The 16538-nt window shown below is 41.3% G+C and overlaps 1 protein-coding gene across 5 annotated transcripts in view; it reads left to right on the top strand.

The window, feature by feature from the left end:
• The window catches only part of LOC147058835 (multiple epidermal growth factor-like domains protein 11), a 103373-nt gene that overhangs the window by 63257 nt on the left and 23578 nt on the right, over positions 1–16538 (top strand). For all 5 annotated transcript variants that reach the window (XM_085908681.1, XM_085908680.1, XM_085908679.1 and 2 more), the window contains exons 6-13: positions 1652–1898; positions 2315–2435; positions 2514–2650; positions 10396–10608; positions 11473–11647; positions 13495–13615; positions 14940–15103; positions 15195–15297. In XM_085908681.1, coding sequence (XP_085764807.1) covers positions 1652–1898; positions 2315–2435; positions 2514–2650; positions 10396–10608; positions 11473–11647; positions 13495–13615; positions 14940–15103; positions 15195–15297 — 1281 coding nt within the window. The remainder of the gene's footprint in view (positions 1–1651; positions 1899–2314; positions 2436–2513; positions 2651–10395; positions 10609–11472; positions 11648–13494; positions 13616–14939; positions 15104–15194; positions 15298–16538) is intronic.

Genomic DNA, 16538 nt, shown 5'->3' with positions numbered 1-16538 from the left:
TTGAATTTGTTCACTTCGCTCTTGTGAAGTTGTCAACCACACTCTAGCACATTGCAATTCTCCCTCTTTTCTTTCCTTTCTCAATCCCTTTTGTCTTCCCAGCCACACTCTCCTCCAAAACATCAACCACTATTTTCCACATTTCAACTTTCAACTTCCCTTCTACTCCATACTTTTTCTTCCAATTCGGCATGTATCGCATACAATTAAGAAATCTACTTGCCATGTACTTCTCATCACCTTCAAGAGTTAGAGATTTACCGTTTTTATTTCCCATCTTAACTTGGTATTTTTAGATTTTTCCAATTTTTATTCAATTTTTTGTTTTACTTTTTGGAGGATCCCCAATGTAGGATTAAATTGACCCTTCAACAACAATTGCCTCTTAGTCAAATTATCCTACCAGTCACACACTCAACCACACAACTTTCATGCAAACAGCTTGGAAAAACAGACCAAAAAAGAATCTACGCCCTTCTTCAATTAAGAAAAAGAAGCTCTGTTTTTTCTTAGCCTGTTCCTTCCCCTGGGGCGAGAACCCCAGCTGTTTCTTAGCTCGGACAAACCAAACCGTAAACTTCATAACTCGGACAAACCAAAGCCGTATATCTTGTGCACCTTTAACTTTTTACCCGTTTACACTTAGGGCTTTAACTTACTTGTCCCCTGGTTCGTTGCACTGCCGGATTCCGTCAATCCACTGTTGTCCGACGAAGGCAGACCTAAGATGCTGGCCCAGCGAAGAATTTTCTTGCCCGGACTTTTCTTTACCAGGTCCTCCTAATGGACGCTGGCTTGTCGACAATGCAGCACGTCGTCCTCCGTCGATCAGCAGTGGGTATGTTGGATCCGGGTCACGGCACCAAAATGTTAGGGATGTTCTGACTCTAACATATTTTGCAAGAACCACACAAGAGACAGTATGCCCTTTGAACACTTGCAAGTGGAGAATTTGTTCGTTACTGTAGATACAGCAATGTCCGAACAAAGTCTGCCGTTGCATTCATGCAAGACAGTATTTATTGAGAGAAGAAGGGTGGGGGTGAGAGTGGCAAAGGTGGGGGTTACAATTTACATGTGTGGTGGTCACCACAGACAATGGTTGACCACTTCAGAGGGTCCCAGTTTATTGTTTTACGAGGTCGTGGAAATAAAACCTAGTGGAGCCTTCCAGATGACTATCTAAACAACACACCATTTGGAGAGTGGCAACAACTGAATGGTTAAACTTTTCAGAGTCAAAGAAAGGTAGAAGGTTAAAACAAAGTTCATCATTCTAGTCTACATCCCAACATAATCATACGATCAAGATAGTTCATAAACCCTAACACAGGGTGTCCCCCGCCTACTGCCCGATGACGGCTGGGATAGGCTCCAGCACGCCCGCGACCCCCGTGGGGACAAAGCGGTTCAGAAAATGGATGGATGGATGGATTATCCATTCTTTCTGGATTATTTTCTTGAGCTCCTCACCTATACCTCTCAAATCCTCCAGTATTTGATTTATACATAAAAGCATGCATTTATTGCCCCAAAGCATTTTTAATTATTGTTAATACTCACAGGCTTTTTTCGATTCAGACCACAAATATTTATGAATGCTCAGTAATAAATAATGTGTTGATTTCCCCACTACTTTGTGTCTCTCTAGCCTGTGAAAGTGACTTCTGGGGTCCCCACTGCACTAATCGCTGTCAGTGTCGGAACGGGGCCAAATGTAACCCAATCACGGGAGCCTGCGTCTGCACAGATGGCTACCAGGGCTGGCGTTGCGAGGAGCCGTGTGAGCACAACTTCTATGGAAAGGACTGTCTGCTCGAGTGCCAATGCCTAAACGGTGCAACATGCCACCACGAAAGTGGAGAGTGCTTCTGTGGACCCGGATATACTGGGGCATTGTAGGTTGCTCCTCATTGTTGTGAATGCCTTTAACAGGATTCTGCTTGATTTGACTTGCTGTACATTCAGAAAGTATTCAGATTCTTTTCAATTTAGTCATATTTAGTAATATACTAAATATTTCAATTGTTTTCTGCGTTGTAGATTCTGTACTGAATCACTCATCAATAATACGTATAACATATTACAACTTTGACAAGAAAAAAGTCATTGGTAATTCATACTACTCTGCATCATGTGTTGCTATCCTAACAACTGTGTCTGCACCTGTGTGATATATTTATTCACTATATATCAACATGAAATGACCAGTCTAAAATTAATCACTTTCCATTACTGTATTTCAAAATTCAATGTTTCCATTTCATATCCAACATACTAATTTGTAAAATGTAGCAATGTTCTTTGGGTCCAGTTGCGAGGACCCTTGTCCACCAGGGAAGCATGGCCCCCTGTGCGAGCAGCGCTGTCCCTGTCAGAATGGTGGAACGTGCCATCATGTGACTGGCGTGTGCTCCTGTCCTGCTGGTTGGGTGGTATGATGAATTTTGCACCCTTTGTTTGAAACAAAAATTCCGCATTAACCAGTGTAAGGTTTTGTCATTATTTCTCAGGGTCCTGTGTGCGCACAGCCGTGTCAGTTTGGCTCATTCGGCATCAATTGCTCCCTGGAGTGCACGTGTCGTAATGGAGGCCTGTGTGATCACATCAGCGGCCAGTGCCAATGCACTGCTGGCTACATTGGAGAAAGGTACAGGTGCTTGATTGGCATAGAGCAGGGGTGTCAAACAAATATTTTTCGCTGGCCGCATTGTAGTCATAGCTTCTTTCAGAGGGCCATTATGACTATGAACCCAAATAAATGTATGAGCACTTCATATTATATACAGTAAAAGCTACAAAACAAACTGACAAATAACTCGTTTTCAATTCAGACGAGTAAAAACTGGTCAAATATTTAAAAAATATATATTATTAAAAGTTAAGACAATTTGCAATTCTAGTAAAGACACACAAATTTGATGCACAATTTCTCTTCGCGAGGCACATAAAATGATGTGGTGGGCCGTATCTGGTCCCCGGGCCTTGAGTTTGACACCTGTGGCATAGAGCCTGGCGCCAGTGGTTGTTTCTGATGGTGGGAGAGATATTCACATCTCATTGGAGAGCGACTATCGCCCAAACTGGGCAGCCCCCGGCCAATAGGGTGCTGTCCCGCCACGGTCTGCCTTCTTCATTGGGTGCATGGGGATTAGATGACAGATGACGAGCAGACCGCAACATCTGCAACAACCACAAACAAAAACACCAAAACCAAAAAGCATGAGCCCATGTTGGAACAACTGGCATGTTGGAACGTCCTCACAATCTCCAACGGACTTTGAGTCCCAAAACATCAAAGACGCATGAAAGACAGTTGTCATCAACATCCGCTTCTGTGACTACAGATAGACACAGCAGCTCTGCAGGAGACTAACCGAGTAGACACTGAATCTTAACATTAAATATTCCATCTTTTACTGTCAGGTAAAGAGTGTCAAACACTGTAGAGTGGGTTTTGAGTTCACCTGAAAGATGGTTGAAAGGATGGGAACAACTGCTTACTCTCTGTCTGCACACCTCTGCTGGTCCATTCACTCTCATTAGTGCCTGACTTCTACACCTGAGGCAAAAGATGGATTTTATACCAATTTGTTGGATTAACACGTTTTTCCAGACGAAGCCCCAACACAGAAAGTCTCTCTCACTCTCGTATTGGTCTCACCAGCCATAGACGACGCAGTTCAAACCACACAACCACAAATTTACAAACATACATTATCAACTCTGAATGGAGGCCTGAAATAAAAATATGCATTGATTATACACGTGCTAAAATAGAGTAATAATCAAATGGTACTGTCCTCTAGCTGATTAGTTACTGTCTTTACCTAATTTATTGTAATCATACATGTATTTACCTTGGTGAGGATGTTTAATACCGTATTTTCTGGACTATAAGGCACACCTAAAAACCTAAAATTTTCTCAAAAGCCGACAGTGCGCCTTATAGTCCGGTGCGCCTTATATATGGACCAAATTCCTAAATTTACATTGTGTCATGAAATCAATCACAAGTGGCCCGCTGAAGACTATGAATCAAAAAGACTATGGCTCATTATTTATTATAAAGTAATTTGTTGCATCTGAAGTTGAAAAAAAAAGATAAAATGGAGAATGATTTGATTTGGATTAAAAATCTGACATGATGCATTAATGGTGCCCCTTATAGTCCGGTGCGCTTTATATAGGGACAAAGTTTTAAAATGGGCCATTCATTGAAGGTGCATCTTATAGTCCGGTGCGCCTTATAGTCCGGAAAATACAGTAAATTTATCCATTAATTAATATTGATATGATGCCATTAAATGCAGATTACCCATACACTGATTTCAAGCTGTAGCCTGCCCACATTCTCTAGGGGAACATTTGCATGTAGTCTTGAGACTGCTAAAATATGATCCACTATAGGAACCAGGAAGAGTTATGAATTCGTTTATTAGTATTTGGTGTTTGAGAAAAGCATTCCTCAGTAATCCCTTTGTTGAAGGATTTTCCTTTTTTTTAGTAACTCGTATATTGATATCAAGAATTTACTTTTCTTCCATCATCTCAATAACTGAAAGAGCCATTTTGAAGCTTCATATCTCCCACTGTTGTCCTCACCATCTTTTTTCACTCTTTCCACCGTTACTCTGAATTACATCCATTTATTTCAGGCCAGACAGGTAAATTAACCCACACGGAATAATTCCTCGAGTGAGTTCTCTTCCACCCTGTCCACGTTATAATGGAATTAGCAAAGATAAGTGTTTCAAGTAAGTTAACGTGATGTGAACATGATACCCAACAGACATCCTTACTAAGACAATTTAATTGAGTGATTTGTCTATTTCTCAGTGGTTTCAAATAGCAAATGTGTGGTGCATGTAACTTGGCTTTCTCTTAGCATAAATAATGTTCCATCAGGACGGTACGATGGGGTAGCCTCTGAACTATGACGTGGATGTGCTACGCAGATCCACGTCATAGTTCAGAGGTTCAGTTGGATTCCAGCTCTGGTCTTCCTGTGTGGAATTTGTATGTTCTCCTTATGCTTGCGTGGGTTTCTCTCAGGTACTCTGATTTACTTCCACATTCCGAAGATAATATGGTAGGTCGACTGACCACTCCAAATTGTCCATAGGCGTTATTGTGAGTGAGAATGGTTGTTTGTCAAGATGTGCCACATATGGGCAACCTACCACTCCAAGAGCGCTGTTATAGGCTTCAGCACACACGTGAGATTTAAAAAGATTTACTCGCAATGACCTGCTGTGTCTTAAAGAGTAAATTAAAAACGGAATGTGTCACATTTAATCAGAAGTCATAAACATTTTTGGAGGGTAGTTTTCATCTTATTTTCTCTCTCTTTTGTGTCCCATTAACTCTGCCAAGAATGAAATGTTTTTGATTTTATGTGAAGAGGGTAAACAGTTAACAAAGGGGAACAAAACCACACATCGAGTGGTTTATCAAGTTTCAAGTTACATTTATTCACACACACACATATACAGATCATTTATACAGCTTGCTGGACATATCATTGAGGCATGTGAATAGGTCTCCTGAGGAAGCTAACTAAAGCTTATGGTAGGAGCCTTCTGCGTAGAGTTAATTGTTGGTGAGCTATCACTATAATAGACATACACATAGGACATATACATACATGACATTTACATACATTTAATATGCTGCGTGTAATGCAACGGACATATAACATAACATGACACTAACATAACAACGTGCACTTAACATAACATAACAACATGACGATATACATTTAACATACAGTTTGGGATTCCATAAATTATAATTTTGTGTAAGAGTTCAACAGTTGTTGTTTTAGTTGATGTTTGAATATGGAGACAGATTGTGATAGTTTGAGGCTGTCGCTCAACTCATTCCAAATCTGTATCATTTGCAAAAATTATTTTACGGAGAGTTTTAGAGGAATTAACCCAGTCATTTTTATAGATGATGAAGAGCAACGGGGCAAGAATAGAGCCTTGTGGGACCCCACACTTGATGCATTTCTGTGGCGACTTGGTGTTATTAATGCTGACATATTGTTGTCTCTGAGTAAGATAACTTTTGAACCAGTTAAGAGCTAACTGGAGCTTCAGGAAGAAAGAAATTGGGTAATTACCTGTCATGTAATGGCTGAGCTTACTTGATAAATTGTCACCTATAGATTATTTTATAAATTAGTCATTGAATTCATTAGCGAGGTCATTGTTGCTGTTAGTAAAGGAGTCGGGTAGCGTAGTTTGTTTATGGCGTCTGTTTAGGACATTGTTTAATACACAAGAAAATGTGGCAGTTTCTTGACCCATTCCTCCACAAATTCGGTTGATTGTTGTGCATTACTGCACAAGCAAGCACACATACTCTATATAAAGTCAAAACTTTGTACAATGAGGTCGTACAATAAGTTACCAACATGAGGGGTGTGTTGGCCTTTAGGAAAATGTCAGTAAATCCCATACTATCACCCAGTCTAACCCTCCTCCATGTTCTATGTGTGCAACTCACCAAACTCCCTAAAGGAAAGGCCTAAATGTTAACATTTTAGTTTAGTTATAATATTAACAAAGGTCACAACAATTTTGTGACCCTAATAAACAAATCATACATCTTTTATTTATGAACTAGATTTGTCTGATCCACATAATTCACGAGCCAGAGTTCACTCATGCACCTTCCCGAATCAATAAAATCATAAATCATTTCTAAATATATATATTACAGGGACTGGAACAAGAACTTACAGGGAAACTGGAACAATAAAATACATATGAGATTTCTAGACCACTGTATAGCTTTAAATCAGTGTTTGTCAAACTTATTTCATTCACGGCACACCTTTTCATTAGAAAAAATCTCAAGGCACACCAACAAAAATCTGTGAAGACGTAGCCACCTATATTAACAATATACCGTAATTTCCGGACTATAAGTCGCGGTTTTCGACTTATACTCAGGAGCGACTTATATGTGATTTTTTTCACAAATTTTCAAAATTCAAAAATCCGCGATGTAGTGAAACCGCGATAAACGAACCGCAATGTAGCAAGGGATTACTGTCATTTGAACTGCAAGTGACGTCACCCGTGCCGCGCGGCGGTTGTTTACATAAAGGGCAAAGGATTCCATCACGGGATAAAGAAGATGACGAAGGGCCCCACGTACTACCGGCATCATTAGCGGCTTTGTTTGTAAGTGACACGGAGGAAGAAGAGTTTGAAGAATTTAATGATTTGGAGTGACACAGAAGGTTTGAAAAACTATTATGGCTTTTACGCACGCCCGGTCCTTCTCAATGGGATCTCTCTTTCACCTCCGTGGATGGAAGTCGGGGGCCGGCACTCGGCCGGGTGGCTGTCCGGGGACGGTGGATGGGGCTCGGACATGGCTTTTACGCACGCCCGCTCCTATTCTATGGAGCTCTCTTCCACCTCCGTGGCTGGAAGTTCAGTAGTTGTTGGCTTGTTGAACTCTTGATTTGTTAAATAAAGAGCCGTTTACCAAACCCACGTCTTTCCTGGTACTTTGTTAATGCTACAATATAGTTAGATACTAGATCTCTGCAGCGCACACGCGGCATTGTTGACATAAAGAACGAAGAATTTGATCGATGGATTTAATGATTTGGAGTGACACAGATGGTTTGATATTGTTTTAATATGATAGTTATTTGAAATATACTTTATATATCATTATATGGGTCTGTGGAATAATTAGAAATGCCACTTACAACGGGTCCGACGTCAGCATGTGCGCCGCATACGCGGCATTGTTTACATAAAGCACGATCGATGGATTTAATGAATTGGAGTGACACAGATGGTTTGATAAACGTGTTATTTATGTAATACTTACTTGAATAACTCTGAATATTACGTCAGGCCCGTTCTCAGCTCCTCGTTTGTGTATATGTCACGTTAGCATACCGTATCGTTTAGCCTGTTGTTGCTGGATCATGTCTGTTTTTGGTGTTGGATTTTGACAAATAAATTTGCCCCAAAAGTGCGACTTATATATATGTTGTTTTTTACTTTATTGTGCATTTTATGGCTGGTGCGACTTATACTCCGGAGCGACTTGTGTAAAATTACGGTAGTCATTCTTATTAAAGTGTCTTGAATAGAAATCAACTCAAAAACATATTTTATCATCTTTTATATTTCTTCTTTCAAATAAAAAGTGCAGTGAAAGTGCAATAATATTTGGGAAAAAATTCACTGTTACAATATGAAAAGTTGCATGTACAAAATATCAATCTCAGTATATTTTACTTAGTGTGAACCTGTGCATGTTTGGATGAACACAGAGCTGATATCCTGGTTAATTCGTTTTCAAAAAAAATATTTTTTGACCAATTAGGTGAAATTGGATAATGGCAACAGTGGTTGACAAACACAGTGACTGACAATATTCAGGCAACTAACGACATTTAAGAGGCAAGAGCAGGATCTTATTGCCCAGTATTGTCTTTGGGACTCTATGAGTAGTTTGAGTTCATCAGAGCAAAAGCCTGGGGGAAAGATGCTGTGTCTGTGCCTGCTGGTTTTGGCGTACAGCGTTCTGTAACGCCGTCCGGAGGGGAGTAGTTTGAACAGACTGTGACCTGGTGGAGAAGGGTCTGTAGAGATGTTACTTGCACGTTTGGACAGGTACAAGTCTTGGATAAATGGGAGGTTGATTCCAATTATCTTTTCTGCAGTCCTGATTGTCCGTTGCAGTCTGTGCTTGTCTTGTTTAGTGGCCGATCCAAACCAGACAGTAATGGAGGTGCAGAAGATATACTGGATGATGATAATGTAGAAGGTCTTCAGCAGCTCCTGTGGCAGGTTGAACTTCCTGAGCTGTGTCAGAAAGTACAACCTCTGCTGGGCCTTCTTCCGGACAGAGTCTATGTGGCCGGTCCATTTTAGGTCTCGGGAGAGTGTGGATCCCAGGAACTTGAAGGTGTCTGTGGTGGGAATAGCATTACTTAAGGATGGTGAGGGGTGGAATTGGCGAAAGGTCTCTCCTGAAGTCCACTGTGATCTCCACAGTCTGGAGTGGGTTCAGCTCCAGGTGGTTTTGGCTGCATCAGTGGACCAGCCGCTCCACCTCCTGTCTGTACGCAGTCTTGTCACCGTTCCGGATCAGTCCGATGAGAGTGGTAACGTCCGCATACTTCAGGAGCTACCACAGAAGAGTTGCCTGAGAAGTAATCGTTGGTCAAGAGAGAGAAGAGCAGTGGGGAGAGTACACACCCCTGGGGGGCGCCAGTGCTGGTGGTCCGGGTTTCTGGTGTGATGGTCCCCAGCCTCACTTGCTGTCTCCTGTTGGTCAGGAAGCTGGTGATCCACCGACAGGTGGGGAGGCAGGCACCGCGAGCTGGATGAGCTTCTGGTGGAGGAGGATGTCGGGAGCAATGGTGTTGAACGCCGAGCTGAAGTCCACAAACAGGATCCTGGCGTACGTCCCTGAGGTGCCTAGGTGGCGCAGGATGTAGTGCAGTCCAATGTTGACGGCATCATCCACCGACCTGTTTGCTCAGTAGGCAAACTGCAGGGGGTCGTGCTGTGATGTCCTTTAGGTTGCTTAACACCGGCCTCTGACCACAGATTGTAATCATCAATCCTGTGATGGCAGGCTTCTTGGCCATATATATATATATATATATATATATATATATATATATATATATATATATATATATATATGTATATGTATATGTAATTCACTAGCCAGAATTCACTCATGCACCTTCCCGTCCGTAGACACTTTGTAAGCTCTGACCTTGAGTGCTGCTGACGTTGCCAGCATACTGTGTGTCATTTTGGCCTTGAAACTATTTGAATGTGGTTAATAGTACAATTTATGTGAGCTAAAAGAAACTTGGTAAATGTGGATGAGACCTTGACCCCCTCCTTGTGAAATATATTTCAAAGTAAGATTAGCATCATATTTAAGTTTCAACTCAACGCCAGGGGAGCAGTATGCATATGATCATTTTGATGTCATGTCTGTCAAGTAGGTCCATTGCCTGGCCGCTCGGCAGTGTCTGTCCACCAGTGGACTACAAATGAAATTTATTTGATACAATTTTGCTGCATGAATTACATAATATGTAATTCGTGGCCTCATTTCTGTGTGGAGTTTGCATGTTCTCCAGGTTCTCCTGCAATCCAAAAAATGTAGGTGAGACAAATTGACCACCTCAACTTGCCCATAGGTGTGAATGAGAATTGTCTATATGTGCCCTGTGATTGACAGGTGAGTCCATTGTATACCACACACCTCTTTCCCAAAGTCAACGCAGACACACTCTAGGTCACTTATGAATGACCCTGTAAAGAATAAGTGGAAAACCTTTGTCTGTTTTGTCACCAACTTAGCGTGCCTTAATTTATGTGATCACAGGTGCCAGGATGAATGTCCAGTCAGCACTTACGGGCCTCAGTGTGCCCATAAATGCGACTGCCAGAATGGGGCGGAATGCTACCACATCAACGGGGCCTGTCTTTGCAATGAGGGATTCAAGGGCCCAAGCTGCCAAGACCGCTTCTGTCCAGCTGGAATATATGGACTCCTCTGTGACAAGGAGTGCCCCTGCAAAATGGCAAACACACTCAGGTGATCAAAAAGTCAAGTCAAGGCTCCCAATCCACCTAAATCTCAATTTTGCTTGCTTCAATCCTACGTGACTTTCTGTCCAACGCGGTTTGGTCATGGACTCCAATTTTTTTTGTCATTAGTACATTTTCAAGTAGTATTTTAAATGGATGATATAAGGACTGCAAAGCTAAATTACTAACGTGTAAACCTTAGCGCTAGCGATTTGATGAATTTCCGTGACCAATTTAAAGACTTAAATTAACGTAACAAAGGACCCCTTCGGCTGCCTAAAAACATTTCTATTCTATTCCTTTCTAAAAAAAAACAAAAAACGAGACTTTCAATACAAAACGTTTTCGGGGTTAACGCGATTTAGGTGTATATATTATACAATTGTTTATGAAGCTTTTTAAATCCAGAAACTGCTTTTTTACAGCCGTTCCTTCCAGGAGTGTTGAAAAATCTGTATTGTAAACGTAGTCCAGAATGTAGTGATTTAATCTAATATTCTGTGATGAACAGCAAGTCATCTCAATTCAACATATTCTGCAGATAATAGGAAAGCCATTATGATAAGAAATAAAAAGAAATTTGATGTGCAGGGTGACAAAGCCTTCATGGAACTTTGTGCTTTCAGTAATGCTGTATCAGGAATAACTTGTTCAAGGACACTGACAGGACTGAAGGGAACCGAGAGCCAGAAATTTGATTGGCTGAGTTACTGTATGTTAACCAAAACAACATTATATAAAGAAGAAAAAAAAACATTATTGATATGTTATAACAGGAATATCTCACAATTGATCAAAGTTTTTATTACCATACTATAGCTTTGAAGTTTGTAATGTGTTTTTATTTATTTCCTTCTGTTCTTGAGTCTAGCTGCCACCCTTTGTCAGGCGAATGTACATGTGCTGCAGGATGGACTGGACTATTCTGCAACGAGACTTGTCCGGCAGGTTACTACGGTGAAGGCTGCAAAGAAGTGTGTGACTGTGCTAATGGAGCCGACTGTGACGGCGTCACTGGAACATGCATGTGTGCTCCAGGATATATAGTAAGCGCAGAGGTTTAAAAGAAATACTACATTCAAAAGGAGTTCACTCTAAAGGCCCCATACAGTACCAGTCAAACATTTGGACACGTCCTATCATGCAATATCATGCTATGTATATCATGAGGCCAGGCAGCATGGAATCGAGTCCCGGTCAGTGGCTGTGTTCGGGTGGGTGTGATTATTTGTGCCCTGTACGTAACTGGCTGCCGACCAATTCAGGGCGTAGTCTGTCTTTCAACCGATGTCAGCTGGGATAGGCTCCAGCACCTTCCCCCCCTCCGCAACCCTGAACAGGGTAAGCAGTGTTGAAAATGGATGGATGGAAATAAATAGATTTCCTTCCTTTGAGAGCTGTTTTTTGCACACTCAGCAAGACAACAACCAGGTTCCCAGTGGGTGCTTGTCAGCTATTCTGTTTTTTGATGAAGGTGCAAGTGTGAAGGAGAGTGCCTATTTTTGTTGCATGCTCGTTTTTGTCATTTCCAGCCATGTATCCATGGATCAATTGAAGACCACCATTTTTCATCCAAAGCCACAATTTACTCATGTATATATACTATGTTATTTTTATTTACGTCTAAATAATAATAATAATACATTTTATTTGTACGGCGCCTTTCACGGCACTCAAGGTCGCCGAACACACATAAAATAGACACAATTAAAAGAAAAGAAGTCTAAAAACAAAGAGACAACTTGAGCAGAATAATAAAATTAGACAAATGCCTGCCTAAACAGGTGGGGTTTGAGGTGAGATTTAAAAGGTTCGATGGAGTCAATGTTTCTGATTTCCGGGGGGAGGGAATTCCAGAGGCGAGGGGCAGAGCAACTGAAGGCTCTGGCCCCCATAGTTGACAGATAAAATGAGGGGACAGTGAGGGTGATACTGGAGGCAGACCTGAGAGACCGGGTAGGAATGTGTACATGAAGGAGGTCTGACAGGTATGGAGGAGCAAGGTTATGGATGGCCTTGAATGTGTGGAGGAGAATTTTATAATCAATGCGCTGTTTTATGGGGAGCCAGTGAAGTTGGTGTAGAACGGGAGTGATATGACGGTAGACAGGGGTAAATGTTGATTTTAACTAACAAATGTTGCTCCTCCTGGTGTTGGCAAGCCTTGCCTTTCCCATCAGTGGTGGTGCCTGCCTATACAAAGCAGTTGTTTGTTGATATCAAATTTAACCGCAGTTATTTGCGCTATCATTTATTTATATATTAGTTATTTGAACACATTTTAATACCAGAATCATGTTTTATGGTGAGAAATCTTTTATGGTTTAAATGTTAAGCGGTTCCAAAGATGAAAAAATTAATGTTTTGTTTTTGTCAAAAAAGCTGAGAATGTGTGGGCACAGGATGAAAGATTTCTTCACCAAGCACCAATCACCACAATCCAAACCTTCAAAATTAGTTCATTATACTGTACTTCACTACTGCTTACTTTCAAAGAAGTCACGAATCCTCAGTTAGTTGAATATAGGTCTTTCAATACATTACAGTAATACGTTATATATTATACAGTGAATTGAGTAAAGCAGTACATCACAGTGTTGAACCCAGCGTTTACATGTTCTGTCCTGCTCAAAAGCTGTTTAGTACAGGTACTCTTACATCCCCATTGTACTGCAAAAATGTGTATGTTACAGTTTGTGCCATGTTAATGACTGGTGATCATGCCAAAGTGAGGTCCTCGACTCACTCCAATGTCAGACCAGATAGTTTTAAGCTTCTCTGGGACCATGAGTAGGATAGATGAATGATAGAAAATGAGTAAATCAATGACTGTATCCTGCTGCGTAAGCTTTCACATATTTGCCCTCTTCACTGCTGATTTCCATTTTTCCAGGGGGAGGACTGCTCTATTGTCTGTCCTGCAGGCCTGTATGGGACCAACTGCACATCGTCGTGTTTCTGTCACAATGAGATATCATGCTTACACGTCGATGGCTCCTGCATCTGCGGAGAAGGTAGCCTTTTTTTGTGGTCATTATTGTCCCTTCTTTACATCTTGATGCTAACCAGAGGGTTAAATACCAGTTGCCACCATGAACAAATCTTGATAGATAACAGATTTTAGTTATCACATTTTATTTTATTAAAGAAAGAAACAAAAGCAGAATCTTATCAAATGAACGCACACGTGTGGGGTATTTCTGATTGTTTTTGATGGTCTAGTAAAAGTTAAGGGGAGGAAAACACCAACATTTTAAGGTTAGGCAAACGTTTAATTTCCTACCGAACAATAAATTAAGTCTTTATTGTTACTTCATCCAAACTTTATCCTCATGTCATGTGGCATTTATTAAATTAGATTATTTTTGTCTAATATCCATCCATCATTCCCATTATCTGTCGCAGGCGTGCTGGCATGTTTAAAGTTAAAGTTGTGAAAGTAAGTTTAGTACAGTTGTAACTTCAAAACAATTAGATCAGGAAAACAAGTGCCTGGTTTGTGGCTTTGGATGGCAAGGGAGCAGAAAGGGGAATGTAGCCAATGAGACAAAAGCTTACAAACCCCTGCCAGATATTTGTCAACGTTCAGAAACAATACTACTGTATACTCTCATTCATTTTCTGAACCGCTTAGTCCCCACGGGGGTCGCGGGCGTGCTGGAGCCTATCCCAGCCGTCATCGGGCAGTAGGCGGGGGACACCCTGAACTGGTTGCCAACCAATCGCAGGGCACACAGAGACAAACAACCATTCGCACTCGCACTCAGGGACAATTTAGAGTGCTCAATCGGCCTATTAAGCATGTTTTTGGGATGTGGGAGGAAACCGGAGAGCCCAGAGAAAACCCACGCGGACACGGGGAGAACATGCAAACTCCACACAGGGAGGGCCGGAGGTGGAATCGAACCTGCACCCTCCTAACTGTGAGGCGGACGTGCTACCCACTGCACCACCGAGCCGCCTATATATATATATATATACAAAGCTCGGTGGCGCAGGGCGGCTCGGTGGAGCAGTGGGTAGTAATCAGTAGTAGTAATCTACTGTATACTCGTAGATTAAATATTGTTTGTTTGTGTTTTAATAATCGACAGGTGTCTTATGTTAAATAAAGTTACTTTAAGGACTTGGGCTTTGGAACCCGAGGGTGACAGTTCAATCCCACTGAAAAGAAAAAAATGCTAAATGGATCTCAGAGGTGCTGAGTTTCTCCTTGAGTTGTTATAATGAGAATAAATGTTGTTAATTATTGACACTAATCAAATGTTTATCAATCTCTCTTAAAGACTCAGATGCCAAACAGTGTTAGGTAACTAATAGTTTGGGTTCTGTGTCCAGGTTGGCAGGGAGTTGACTGCTCCATTCCATGCTCCAGCGGAAACTGGGGTCTAACCTGCAATCAGATCTGTCAGTGTGAAAACGGGGCAGCCTGTGACCCTGTTAATGGAACATGCACCTGCTCTCCAGGCTGGAGGGATGCATTGTGTGACATACCGTGTCATGTTAGTGATCATGAAATCCTTTTTCTTTTTTCTTTTTTCCTTTTTACTCTAGTGAAGTCAACATGTTGCTCATTTGCTTCCTGGCTTGTAGGAGGGATCATATGGCCTGGGCTGCAAAGAGAGATGTGACTGTGTGAATGCTGATGGCTGTGATCCAATAACTGGTGCTTGTCGCTGTGTCGCAGGTTGGACAGGTAAGAGACATAGAATATACTATGAGTTTATAGTCACCAGTCTAGTAAAGACTGGAGTAGCGTATTTTCCGGACCATAAACCGCTACTTTTTGCACAAGCTTTGAACCCTGCGGTTTATAGTCCAGTGTGGTTTACCTATGGATTTTTCATCATTTTTATGATATCGTATGATTTGTGCACATACTCTTATATAAGGAAATTAAACATTAAAACACCTGTGTCTTATAGTCCAGTGTGGTTTATATATGAACAAAAGAGGATTTTCTCCTAATTTTAGCTGGTGCAGTTTATACTGGGTGCGCTTTATAGTCTAGAAATTATGGTAATTCTGGACGGATTGGATGATTGGAACAGGCTTAAGCAAGCTAACCTGATGGCGCTGGCCTTTGGATCAACTGAGAGCTTTGATGTTGATATTTCAGATCCGTTGGACATCTACATACATTTTGTGCACTAACAACCCAACAGGTTTGGTAATCTCAAGACACACAAGGGGCATTTACAATGGAATGTGAATGCTTGCACACAGAAAAATTGATGTCACCCAAAAAGACCTGCAGTGTGAATGTAGCAGAAATGTTAATTTGCAGCTGTGTTGTACTGTATGAATCACAAATAGTGCACTATCCATCTATTCATCAATCTTTACCGCTTAATCTTCTCTGGGTTCTAAGCGCGACCCAGTCCTGCTGAAAGTTAAAGTGGCAATGAGGAGTTTTTTTAGTCCAACAGAGCGATGTCACTCCATATATTGACACGATTTCCCCTGAAATACTTAAAACTTGAGGTCTTGCCCCAAGTGGAGTTCAAGTATCTTGGGGTCTTGTTCACTTGTAAGAGAAGAATAGAGATCGACAGATGGACCATCTGCAGTGATGCTGACTCTGTATCAGTTTGTTGTAGTGAAGGAGGGAAAATCTCTGTTTACCTGTTCTTTTAGGTTCCAACCCTCATCTGTGAGCCATGACAGAAACAACAAGAGTGCCTAAAATAAAATTTGCCCAAACAAGTAATTGCAGAAGACTTAAATAGCACTTTTTATCTACCTCCTCGTTTTGATCAGTGCCTGGTTAACCTTTTGTCAATTCTTCAATTTTAATTCGCGGTGGGTTTTCAGGACAACACAGCCCGACTGCTTTGCAATCATGGTATAGCTTAAAGATAGTTTATCAATTGAGTCATTATAATAGCTGCTAACACTTCACTCTCATATTCTCTCATATTCTATGTCAAAGGAAGT

Source organism: Syngnathus leptorhynchus, chromosome 3, assembly GCF_054491065.1.
Source record: "Syngnathus leptorhynchus isolate UIUO chromosome 3, UIUO_Slep, whole genome shotgun sequence".
NCBI lineage: Eukaryota > Metazoa > Chordata > Actinopteri > Syngnathiformes > Syngnathidae > Syngnathus > Syngnathus leptorhynchus.
Note: the sequence above shows the minus strand (reverse complement) of the source record. Positions and strands in the feature narration are given on the sequence as shown.